Here is a 12,656-nt window from a genome sequence, read left to right on the forward strand (position 1 = left end):
CCCTGACCCCCCGGGGGGGGAAGCCAAAAAAAAGTCCCATTGGCTGCTGGCACTTGCATCACTTGTTGTCAGGCAGACCTCTGCTCCAGAGGTCTCCAGTTCAGAAATTATGCTGAACACCGGCATGAGCTCCGTGGCTCAGTGGGGCTTCACTGCCCACTGCCCACCTGCCACGGGCAGGTCACGGTGCCCAGCCTGGTGACACCAGTGCCGTGGGCCCAGAGGCTCCGAGAACACTGGGGGACAGGTGGTGAGAAAAGGGAGGTGGCAATGGGATGGGGGAGCTGAGAGGAAGGAAATGGGGTGCAGAGCTGGGACATGGGGGCTAGACACCATGGGGAGGACCCCCCACACCAAAAGCTGAGCAGGACCTGCTGTGGGGGCACAGTTCCAGGGTAGACCCCTCCTCACTGGCCTCCTCCCCTGCTGTTGGGGAAAAGCTGTCCTTGGGCTCAAGGCCCTCCTCAAAGGTCACTATGGACCCTCCCCATGTGGGGGTTCTCAGCCAACACTTCTCAGGCTGAGGAGGCAATGACTAAAGGATCAAGGGCTTTCAAGCCCTCCTTCCTTGTAGCAGTACTCTCTTTGCTTTACCTGCAGCAGCTTCCAGGGGCTGAACCCCCAAGGCCAAGAGAGGAGAAACAGTCCCTTAAGGTGAGTGACCCCAAAGCACCAGTGGGAGTGGGGCATTGAGCCCCCACACAGCCCTGCAAGTGCTACATGGGCAGGAGCAGCCATCCACCCCACAATGCTGGTTTTTGGTGGTTTTACACTATGTCCCAGAGCAGCCCAGGGGTAACACACCCCAATGCCCACCCTGGGCCAAGGGTCACACTGAGCCCAGCACCACACTGGCTCCAGCTTCAGGACTCGACCATGGCCAGAGTTCAGCCAAAAGTGAAACTGCAAATGTGGAATTAAAAGTCCTACCTAACCCTACCTAACCAGGCACCACTGGTTACTGGCAAGCAGGGACATGTTGTTTCAGTGACTCCATTTCTTTTCCTGATTCAGTCCTGAGCCTCCCAGCTGGCAGGACAGGCCTGGAAAGCAGACAAAGGGCTCATTTCAGAGCACTTACAGGGAGTAGGGCAGGGTCTCCTGGCAGATGCTGTTCCTGGAGGAAATGTGGTGGGATGAAGCTCTTGCTTTCCAGGTGGGAAACTGCAGACCCACACAGGGAAGGGTTTTGGTGCCTGCAGCATGGTCCCAACCCTGTAACCCAGCTGGGAAAGGCCAGGGTGCCCAGGGGCTCACACAGCACTGGCCCAGGAGTGTCCATCAGCCTGACCCCAGGCCTGTAACAAAGCAGCATTTAGAAACCATCAGAAGATTTGAAAAGAAAATAAAAAGGGAGAGGAAATTGAGAGAAAAGGAAAGAAAGAGAAGATTAAACACAGAGAAGAAAAAAAGTGGGGGAAGAGGGGAAGGAAAGAACACAAAAGCCTTCCATACATTTTTTTGTCTCTCCCCTCATGGGCACTGGGACTTTTGGAGGACACATAGGTTATCCTCACAGCCCCAGCCCCCACTCAGCTCCTCATTTTGGGAGGATCCCAAACTCCCTGCCTCTTGGCCATGCTCCTGATGCATTCTGTGACTACCCTCAGCCATAAGGGGAACCAGAGAAAGTCTGAACAGGAACTTCACAGATGAAACCCCAGCGATTCCATGGAGTTGGGCTGACTCTGCAAACCACAAACGTGGGTGATAACCTGGGGGTGGGGAACAGCCCCCTTCCCAGGCAAGCTGAGCCCCTGGAGCCTCCTGGAGGAGCACTGTCAGCTCTAAGTCAGGCCCTGCTCCACACACAGACATTCCCAATCAGCTCTTCAGTGCTTCACACACAGCTTTCTGCTCAGGCCCAGTGTGTTCTTAGTCTGTGAATTGATTTTACAGGGAAGACACAGACACTTTCAGAAATCAGCTTCCATCCTGTCTGACCCTCCTCACTCTCCCATCCCCTGAGGCTGGCAATAAATTGTCACCACCCTGTTCCCCCAAGGATTTGTATTTGGTGCTGCCTATCAAAAACCTTCACAAGTCTTTTTTGAGGAAAAAAAGCCATCTGGAGCAAGGAGTAACTTCAGAACTCTGATAAGGACCAGGCCAGCAGAGCAATTATTTCAGGCAGTGAGGTGGAATAACCCAGCAGGCATACAGGGGAAGCCATTCATCACCAGCTGGGCCTTGTCTCACACCTCTCAGCCCCCAGACCCTGCACAAAGGTTTGGGGAACAGACCCACATTTCCCACTGACCCTGAGATGACACCCTCAACAGCACAGAATCAGCCCTGGGCAAACCTGAGGGGAAAGGCTGAGCCACAGGGCTCACCAGTGACCACTGACTGAGAGATAGAGCACAGCCCTGAACAGCCCTGCCAGGGTGACACAGGGTGGGCAGGCACTGTGTCCCCCGCCCATACAGCCCCAAAGCCATCACCTGGCTACAGCTACAGGGGCTGCAGGTGATTCAGTTCCTCCCTGACTAACTCAAGACAATTGGGTCAGGCCAGGGACTGTCAGGAGCCAGGAGACTGATCCAAGTGACTCTGACAGGAGGGCCTTTCCCTCCAGAAAGCCCCAGGACATGGGCCAGGAAGCTGCCCTGCGCTGGGGCTTTGGTTTCTCTTCCTCAGTCATCATTTCCTCCTTGGAGTTATGCATAAACACAGGAAACTGCTTCAAAGATGTCAGGTCAGCTGAGAAATCAAAGCAATTTCTGCCTTTAATTGTGCAGTGAGCCCAGGCACCAGCGTGCCCATGGCACAGCACTGCCAGGGCAACACGTGGCACAGGCTGGGTGTACAGTGAGTTGACTCAGCCAGCCCTGTGTGCACCTGCATGGCTCCAGCTTCCAAGGATAAAGGGTTAAGAGAGTAAATCCACCTTCCCATGGAGCAGATACCTTCCCCTTTCTACATCTGCTCTATAAACCAGCAGGGCAGAACGTGCCTGGCCCAGGGTGGACAGCAGAGGGAGCGACTGGAAACATCTCCCCCTGCACCGAGACAAGCCGAGGCTGCTGAGCTTTTGCCACAGCAAAGGCCCGGTGTTGATTTTTGCTATAGAGCTCTCCCCAGATGTGCCCCGTGAAGCAGCCAAGGTGATGTCCCCTGGGACAGAGTAACTCACACAGAACACACACAATCAGTGGGTTGGAAGAGATCTTTAACATTCTGCTCCCTGACACCATCTACCAACCCAGGAGGACAGTTGTTTCCGAGGACAAGCTGTCTTCCCACTAAACAAAGAGGTAAAGAAGGCGTTAAGCACTTTCACTTTCTCCTCATCGGCAGTTATTAAGTCCCCGCCCACATCCAGTAGAGAACAAAGGTTGGTCTTGCCCTTCCTTTTGCCGTTAATATATTTGTAAAAACATTTTTTATTGTCCTTCACAAAAGTTGCCAAATTAAGTTTTGGCCTCTGTAATTTTTTTCCTATATGCCCTAGCAACCCCCTCAAGTACTCCCTAAAAAGCCTGACACCAGGCAGCAAACCTCCCTATGGGATGGGTCTGGTCAAGATATGGGGCCTCTGTTCCCCTCAGGAGTCACACACTACTACTCCCCGTCTTTTCTAAATCCAGGGTCTCATACCTATTCTGAACTGGCACCTGGGTAGGTGATGAGGATTGGGAGGAATTGTTATTACCTTCCCAAGCAGGAACCCATTTCCACTCTCCTTCATCTACCAGGTGTCCTCCTATTACCTGACAGTGGGAGGGATGGGAGTCCTCTGACTCCTGGTGGGCATCCCTCAAGGATGGAAGGGAAGAACTCCACCAATCTATTTCCCATTCACTTTCCCTAATACTCTTTAGTCTTTCAACCTAGGCTTGGCACCAGTGGAGATCATTCAGTTGTTCACACCACAGGCAGGCTGCTTCTGCAATGCCCCCTGATACCACAGATAAGCTCAAACACTCCGCTCAGGAAAGGGTCTGGACAGATGCACCCCTTTTTGGAGAGTTCTATTTGGCTACATACACCTTCACTAACTGCAGCTCTTGATCACATAAAAACCATTACTAACAAAAAAAAACCCCAAACCAACCAACAAAGTCGCAACAAACTAAAATCCCACTAGCAGGAGGAAACCTGCAACCCTGTCTGCTTACCCTGCCTCCACAAGCTGCCGTGCCATGCCCTCAGAGACCTGCACACTCCTAATCTCGCTGCTGATGGCAGGAGGAAAACCCCGCCCTGCGCCTGTGTGGCTAACGAGACCAGCAAGAGATTTCACTGTATCCAAAGTGTGTAAAAATCCAGATTGGAGCTGTTGATAACACTGTAACTCTCTGCTCTCCTCTGTCCTCCTTCAGCTCCATGATGGCTGAGCTGCTTCTGGCTCCATGTTTTCAACACCTCCACAGTGCTCAACGAACACTTTAAGTACAGGAAAATAGTGATCCAAACAGTAAATGGTGCACGTTTAAGACAGTAAGGGAAGTTTATTCTAACATTTTCCATGGCCACATATAAAATAACAAAACATACGGCTGTGCCAAGGGAAATGCTGGCTTAGGAACAGAGATGTTCAGGCAGAGAAAGGACTTTTTCCACAAAAAAGGGAAGTGATGCATTAAGCAACATTTTGCAGAAAACCCAGCAGCAGTTGCTCGCTCCCAGCCCAGCTTTCTTTTCCAGGAGATGCAACAAGTCATGACTAATTCTGAAAGCAGCTTTTGCTACATGAAGCCCAAGACCCCTGTGGCTTTGGATCAGCCAGCCTACTTCCCCTCCAAGCCAGAGGCGCCACTCCAGAGCACAAGCCATCTGTGGATGGAATTAAACTGAAGCCCCTTGGCTTCTGAGCACACCCCAGTAAGAAAACACAGAGCTAAACAGAGGTTTAAGAGAGCTTTAATAACAGAAGGTGCTGCACTGGTTACAGACGACGTCCACGGCGACCACCCTTCCTGCGAGTGCTGTCGGAGGGGATGGGGGTGACATCCTCTGCCGGGAGAAAATCCACAACAGTTACCTTCCAGAGGTACCCCCACCTGGGCACAGCCATCACCCTGCACCTCGGCACTCGGGCACCACAGGAGCCACACATGTGCAGAAGGAACTCCCCATGGAGTGAAAGTATGTGAGAACTTGCCACAGGCTGGGTACCCAGGGCTTTTAACGTTTAACAAGCAAAAATTCCCATCTCCCATCCCACTCAAACCAAGCACCCACAGCATTTCAAAAGAAATACAGGATGCTTGAAGGATTTTCAGCACAACCACCACCACTGCATCTTGTAACTTCCCCACAAAGTTCAGGAGTCTCCCTACAACAGCTGGAGAACTCCACTATTACTGAATCACCAAGACCAGCAAGGTAATTTTAAGTGACTGATCATCCACGAGACATCAGAGGAGCAGCAGCATCCTGCTCCAAGCTGGGGTTTGCTCTGCACACAGAAACCTGGGTTCTGAGTACTGCTCTCACCACCTACTGGTCCATTTGTCAATTTAAAAATTTGTTTACATGAAATCCTTTCATTGTTGCCATCTAAGCAGCCATAAATAACATCCCAAAGTTAAAATCAAGATGCCTACAAAGCTCATTTCACTAAATAATCCCTATTTTCCCTCACTCACCAATGCGGCCGATCTTCATTCCAGAGCGGGCCAGAGCTCTCAGGGCTGACTGGGCACCAGGTCCAGGAGTCTTGGTCCTGGAAGAGAGTCAGAACCAACAGCCCCTTTAATGACTCAGAAGCTGAACACAATTTACAAACAGCCAGCAATATGAAAGTCACACTCTCCCCATGCCAAACCACTCTCCTCGTGTTCCACACCCACTCACCACCAGCCCCCACAGCCACGTCCCCATCATGTTCCAGCCCTCCTGCTGTACCTGTTGCCCCCAGTTGCACGCAGCTTGATGTGCAGGGCAGTGATGCCCAGCTCCTTGCACCTCTGGGCAACGTCCTGGGCCGCCAGCATGGCTGCATAGGGAGAGGATTCATCTCTGTCTGCCTTCACCTTCATCCCACCGGTCACACGGCAGATGGTTTCCCTACAGAAGGAAAAGGTGATGTTCAAAAGAAAGCCATTCCTTGTTCTTCCCCCAAACCAGAATCTGGGTACAGTCAGAACCCATTATTTTCAATGTTGCCAGATCACCTGAACACCATCTTGACCAGAAGAGCTCATCAAGCCACACAGTTCATGCATATGCACCATGCATGAAGCTCAGCAGAAACTCAAGGACTTCGGTGGAACCTCTTGCCAAACCCAGTTTCTACTTTCACCCCAAAGGAGCTGGGTACAGCAGCAAGGTGATGCCTGTCCCATACTCACTTGCCAGACAGATCGGTCACATGGACAAAAGTGTCATTGAAGGAGGCAAAGATGTGGCAGACACCAAACACATTCTCTCCTTCAGCAACCTGTGGTCCCAAGCTGATGACCTGCTCTTCCTTCTTCTCCTTGCCCTTACGAGGTGCCATTTCTGAGCAACAAAATAAATGTATGAGTGTGGGTAATTTCTCAGCATTGTTAAAGAATTTTATGAAATTCCTGCTATTTCAACCTTTTACCAAGCAAGAAAAATGAGTTACCAATGGCAAAACACAGTTTCTTACAACCCACAGGATTCCCAGCTTTGCTGTATGCTGGCACACAGGTCATCACCTACACCTGTTTAGTGGAGTCTCTCTTGCTGCACTTCATGGCAGCTGATGTTGTCAGGCCCCACTACAGCAGTGCACAAGGGAGATCCTTTCCTTGATAACCAGCAATGCTGAGCATTTCCCCTCGTTTATGTGGGTTTATGGAAAGAAAACACCAAACCAAACAATTACCCAGCAGTCAGTAAGCCCCGAGTCTGCAGACCTTTTAAATATCTGCCTGGGTTCTTCCATGTAATTGGAAGGGATTAGCCCGGCTAAGTCTCCTGCCCCTGAAGCCCATCCCCAGCGACGGGAGACAGCAGGGGCAGCACTGGGCTGTGCTCGGTATGACGGCCAGGGATCCTGTGCATCCGCTCCCAAGCACAGAAAAATGGTTCCCTATTGCCCTCTCCTGCCAGCCTCCTGCTACAGCCGCTGCCCCGCACAAGGCAGAGGTCCGGCCGCTGCACCGAGGTAACCAACCCCAACACAACCCACCTTCACCCTCAGCGGTGCCCTCCCCACCAACAGCCCAGAGCACTGTAAAACCGATTTACATCAGTGTCTGCGCAGCCACTCCGATAGCACCACATCCCCTTCTGGACACATCCATGGCGCACGGGCTCCACGGACAGCGCCGTCCCCAGCCCAGCGAGGCCGACACGGCACACGCTGTACAGCCGGCATCGAGCTCCGAGCGACGAACGCGCCGCGTTTCACCGCGGCCCCGACCGCTCAGGGTCCGGGAGAGGGCCGGCCCGGGGCCCAGCACCCCCAGCCGGGCGCTCCGCTACTCCAGCCCGCGGCTCTCCCGCGGCCCATGGCCCCGCTCCGCCGAGCGCTGCCTCCCCCGCGCCGAGCGCGCTGCCCGCGCAGCCCCGGCCCCGCCAGGGCGGGCGGCGGGCGCGGAGGCCGCGGTGAGGCGCGGGCGGGCGGATGGCGGCGGATGCGGCGCGGCCCGTACTCACCTGCCCGTCCTCTGCTCCGGCGGCTGCCGCGGAAAGGAAGCGCCGGGGTCAGGGGGCGTGGGTCACCGCCTCACCCGGAAGGGATGGCGGGGGGCGGCGTGTCCGCTGCCGCAGGCGCAGGGCTGTGTCCCGATCCCAATCCCGATCCCTGCGGGCCGGACCAAACCGCGACCTTCCCGAGGCCAAGCGGGGTCGATCTCCCCAGGATAGCGCGGCCGCCTCTCCCCTCACACAACTCTCCTGCCGGCCCGACCTCCCCAAGATGGCGGCGCCCCCCTCCCCTCACACAACTCTCCCGCCGGCCCGACCTCCCCAAGATGGCGGCGCCGCCCTCCCCTCACACAACTCTCCCGCCGGCCCGACCTCCCCAAGATGGCGGCGCCGCCTCTCCCCTCACACAACTCTCCCGCCGGCCCGACCTCTCCAACATGCCGGCGCTCTCCCCCTGCGTCCCTCCCCAAGATGGCGGCGGGCTCCGGTGGGTGTTTGCGCTCCGGACGGAGCTGGCGCCGGAGAGCTTTGGAAACGAAAGGGTTTAAAAAGCAACGGGAGGGAAATGGGCGTAATTCCAGCAAGCATCCTGCTTCCCGCTGCTGCAGTCAGCTCTGCCCCGGCTCAGCTAGAGCCAGGTTGGGGCGCAGGCCTTTCCCCCTCGCGCTGCTGTCAGGGCTGATCGCCGTGAGGGGCCCTGGCGGACTCCGGGCATCCGCTTGTCCCTGCCCCGAGCTCAGGCGGGAGCCCTGACTGCGAGGAGGTGTTTGGGATCCACCTACAATAGAATGTATGTGGTGGTTTGATATGTGCAAGTGACATGTTTTTGTCAAGGAGCTGGTGGCAGAGGTTTCAGTCGTGGTGAATCTCTGAGGAGCTCTGGCAGTTGATGGGAGAAGCAGAGAAGCAACTGTGAGCTGTGAGTGATGGCACAGGAACACCTCCCCGAGCTGCGATCAGGGAGGTTTGTTCCACCTCAACAAGGAGAATGTCAATTTGTAAATTTTTGCATAAAGGTGGTCCAGCAAAGCAATATTTTCTGTTTCCAAGTGATTAAAAAAGTGCTCAGGAAAATAAGAAGAGCACCAAGACCCTTCAGAACAGAGGTGCAATGAAATTGAGTTCATAGCACTGATGAGATGCTTCCCAGGCGTGATCCTGCCCTGCTTCCAGCTGCTCCACCTGGTGCTGAGCTGCCTCTGGGAAACAGAGCTCTGAGCCACACGGGGCTGGGGTGTGAGTGACAGAGCAGGAGCACCCGTGGGTCCCTCCACGGGGACACCGGACAGACCTTCAGATCTGCGCCCAGAACTGTGCTCAGAGCTGGGCAATGGAGGAGAAGCAGCTGGACGAGGGAGGCTCCTTCTAACAGCACAGCTGCGCTGTCCAAAGGCCTGGAAACATCTGCAGGGAGGGTCCAGCACCTCTGCTTGACTGATAGTATTTAGTGCTGGTCAGAAACTTGTGCATCCCATCCCATGTCTATCACCTCTGCAACTGTGGGGTGCTATCTGTTTTTAGGGTAGTGTCCACTCACCCATATTGCCCATCCAGATTTCCCATACCTTTTCCTTTCTCTGGCCAAGCATTCCAGGATGCAAACCTCTGGGCTGCCACCATGGAAAAGAGGTTTGGTCCTTAAGGCTCCCTGTCCCTCTGCACCACCCCCACCAGTGCTGGGATTTTTCTCTGGGGAAGCTTTCTGTGCTCAGGGATGCCACTGTAACCCCCATCTTGACCCTATGGAACACCTTCACTTGGTCCTGTGTTTGATACAGTTTTGCCATTGCATCAAGGATCTTCCTGTTTGAATGTTGAAGGGAGGCTTTTAAAATATACACTGGCAGAGCTGCTGTAATTCCAGCCGGGAGCTCCAGTGACAGCGACTGTGGCCTGATTTGGAGGAAAGGGGAAGGAAAAAGTCAGCAGCAGGGAGTGCTGCAGAGGTCAGCCTGTGTCAGGACATGTGGTGCAGGTGCCCTGTGTGAGGAGAAGCCTGGGGACAGTGAGGGGTGCACAGGCAGCCAGGCAGGATGGGCTTGTCCTCACAGAGCCACACATGCAGCACTGCCTGTGACAATCCTCCAAGAGGACTGAACTAGCCTATGGATACTCCCCTGGAACAGATGCAAGCCAGAGACAAGGAAATGGACAGGCCTCCTTATGGGCAACAGGCTGAAAAAAAACCCATATGAGCTGCTAAAGGAATTAACCCACTGGTTCAAAATCCTGTGCTGCCCTCAGCCCCAAAGTTGTTGGGAGACAGACTACTCCTGATCCCTCCAGCCTCTGAGCAGAATGGAGCTTTCTCCACTCCCTGAGACATATTCTTCCCTTTCACCATGCCTTGCACTAGTTCTGGTCTGCAAGGGAGCTGCCTGCCCTGCAAAATGTTCCTGGGGCTCAAATGCCAGCTCCAGCCAGGCTGTCCTACTGCTGAGGATGGTGCTGAGAGCCTTCCTTGGCTGGAATGAAAAGGGAGACACCCAGCAGGGGCCACAAGGATTGCGTCCTCCAGCCTGGCTGGGAAAGATGCTCAGGCCACTGTGGGGTCAGTGCCAGAGATGATGTGTATTTGCTTTGAGAAATCCCCCAGATTTAGTTCCTTAATGGGTAATTAACATTCCAGCTGCTCCTTGGTAATAGCCTCTCCAGCCCATGGGAAACCCACAGACACGGTGACGCTGCAGGCAGATTTCATAACTCAGCCAATGACTAAACAAAAAAGCCAGGCAAATGGGAATTCTGCTCCTAACATCATCTCCTGCCGGGCTTTGGCCTTGAAGTAAACTGGTTCAGGCTGGGAGGGGTCAGTGGCAAGTGACTGGCCTGACCTGTGAAGGCCCCAGCTCTGGGCTTCCCACAAGAAGGAATTTTTGGTGCTCAAATATCACTGTTTCCATGGCTGTGACTTGTTCCCACAAGCCTTGGACCAGTGGCCTTACTGGTGGCCTTGAAACAGAAACTGGAACTGGAAGAGGCCAAAGTTCCCCCTGCAGCAGGCTGAACCCCAGCTGTCTGCCTGGTATGTATCGGGGTCTGCAGTTGGGGCTGTCTAACAGACCCCTCAAGATGGCATCTCTCCTCTAACAGCCATGGAAAAGAGGCATTCAGGGACCCAAATGCACCATTTACAGGTTCAAAAAAACCAAAAAAACAAAAACCACTAAGTTTTCCATTTGCTTTTAAGGGCATTTTTAGTTTTAAGAAGGGCAGTTGGTGCATGCACACATGCAAAACGATGTGTCAGGAACAGGCGTAAGAAGATTAAAACAGAAATCTCCAACACTGAAGTTAAAGCACTTAAGGAATTGGCAGGGACTTCAAGAGCAAGTTTCTGGTCCTAATGAAGTTGGTGGAAGTGCTGCCATGGACTTCAAGGGGACCATAATGTGGCTGTAACTCAGTAGGGAGCTGGAAGTGTTGATTAATAAATTGGAAACAATGCGGAGGAAAGCTGCTGAACTGCTTTCTGACAGATGTGCTGAAGAAGAGCCTGTAGCTTAAAGCACGCAGGAAAGGAATTGGTTTCCTTTGTGTTTGCAAACAGAAGACAGGGAAGAAAAAAAGCTACCTGATACTCATGTAAAATGGCAGAGCCGGTATTAATAAATCCCAGTGCCTTTCTGAGCAGCTTTCTGTTTCCAGTAAGTAATTTTTTCTTAAAAAAAAAAAAAAAAAAAAAGTATTCATAAATGCCAGACCTAGAATTCAACAAATTCCTTTTTCTCAGAAGAAATTATTCAATGGAAAACTTTACCGGCTGAGATTGTGGATTCTGCAGATTGTTCTTGGAGTTTGGTGCGTGCCTTTGATTACTCATTGCTGGCTTTTTGCTCAATGATTTGTGCATGAATCTCCTCTGGCGGAGGTTAGTATGGCCTCAGAATGCTGTTCTCAGGGGAGATACTTTTTTCAGGCTGAGTTTGCAAATCATTTAAGGCTGGAAAAAAAATAATCCTTTTAATACCCTTTACAGCAGTTCGCAGTTGAAAAAATTGCTGTTTGTCCTTTTTTGTTTTCTGAGCTTTCAAGTAACTTTGGCATTTGCAAAATATTCAGGCATCTTCAGAGAAAAAGCTTGTGAGGGAAGTGAAATGTTTAGGGATAAGAAGTCTTTGACTTCAATGAGCACTTAGAAAATTTGCAGCCATAATAGTCTGCCATTCTTTGTGTCTCTTTCCCTACAATTTCCTTTCTTGTTTTCCTTTTGTTTGTTTATCTGTTTGTTCCATTTGATTGAAATTGCTTCCTCAAATCTTGTTCAGTCGGAAGCTCTCCCAGAGTATAGTGCCTAAACCAAACCCACCAGACCTTCTGCCACATCTGATGCCCGCAGGGTGGACATGAAACTTGTCCCCATGGGCTGGACACGAAACCTGACCGGGTTGTCTTAATACAGCACATCCCTTCTAACACGGGCAGTGAGACAGACCTGGGCGGCTCGGGTGGGTGATTAACTCTGCACCGGAGCTTGTCTCCACATGCCGGCACGGTCTCCAAAAGCCTCCGAGGGCAGGGCAGGAGTGGAGCAGCTCATTTTCCCCCTCTCTGAGGAATGAAGGGAATTTTGTGTGTATGCATGCAGGTTGGGGGCAGCCAGCCAGTAACTTGGATGTGGCCCTTGAGCTTATCTTGAAGTCAGGGAGGAAAAGCTGATTTCAGCACCCTGAAATGACGTTTGGGTTCTGCAGATGGGGAGGAGGCTGGGGATGACCTCAGGTTTGACTGGCTTTAAAAATCTGACACAAAAGGGTGTGTGCACACCGGGGGAAGGATGAAAAGGCTCTGAGTAGGAGCATGACACCCCAGTTACACCAAACACACAGCCTGGGCCGTTCCCTTTGGACACCCCATCGCGCTCATCCCGGGAAACAGTGGGAATGTGGGGGCCGGGTGGAAGCACCGCCGAGCATCATCACAGGCACCCCGGGCGCGGGGATCTGAGCCCTCCCGCCGGGGGATTATCCCCGGCTCACGGTCACGCCGGGGGCCGGACGGAGCGAGGAGCGGGGGGCTGCACTGGGCAGGGCAGTGGGGCAGGGGCAGGGCAGCGGGGCAGGGCAGCCCCGAGCCCCGAGCTGCCC

The 12,656-nt window shown here is 53.2% G+C and overlaps 1 protein-coding gene across 1 annotated transcript; it reads right to left on the minus strand.

The window, feature by feature from the left end:
• Positions 1-4,850: 4,850 nt before the first annotated feature.
• Positions 4,851-6,478, minus strand: RPS14 (ribosomal protein S14). The gene is made up of 4 exons (XM_079320141.1): positions 6,300-6,478; positions 5,854-6,015; positions 5,595-5,671; positions 4,851-4,959 (listed from the first exon to the last, which is right to left on the minus strand). Exons 1-4 carry the CDS (start codon positions 6,446-6,448, stop codon positions 4,892-4,894), a joined length of 456 nt encoding a protein of 151 aa, XP_079176267.1. The 5' UTR covers positions 6,449-6,478; the 3' UTR covers positions 4,851-4,891.
• Positions 6,479-12,656: the final 6,178 nt, after the last annotated feature.

This window comes from Erithacus rubecula (assembly GCF_903797595.1).
Source record: "Erithacus rubecula genome assembly, chromosome: 16".
NCBI classification, from domain to species: Eukaryota; Metazoa; Chordata; class Aves; order Passeriformes; family Muscicapidae; genus Erithacus; species Erithacus rubecula.

Bases quoted from the DNA above. Each gene is read 5' to 3' on its own strand.
- RPS14 (XM_079320141.1), bottom strand. From the start codon at position 6,448: ATGGCACCTCGTAAGGGCAAGGAGAAGAAGGAAGAGCAGGTCATCAGC. The intron at 6,016-6,299 runs GTGAGTATGGGA...TTCCTTCTGTAG, and splicing joins GTGACCGATCTGTCTGGCAA to GGAAACCATCTGCCGTGTGA. The intron at 4,960-5,594 runs GTGAGTGAGGGA...TTCTCCCGGCAG, and splicing joins AATGAAGATCGGCCGCATTG to AGGATGTCACCCCCATCCCC.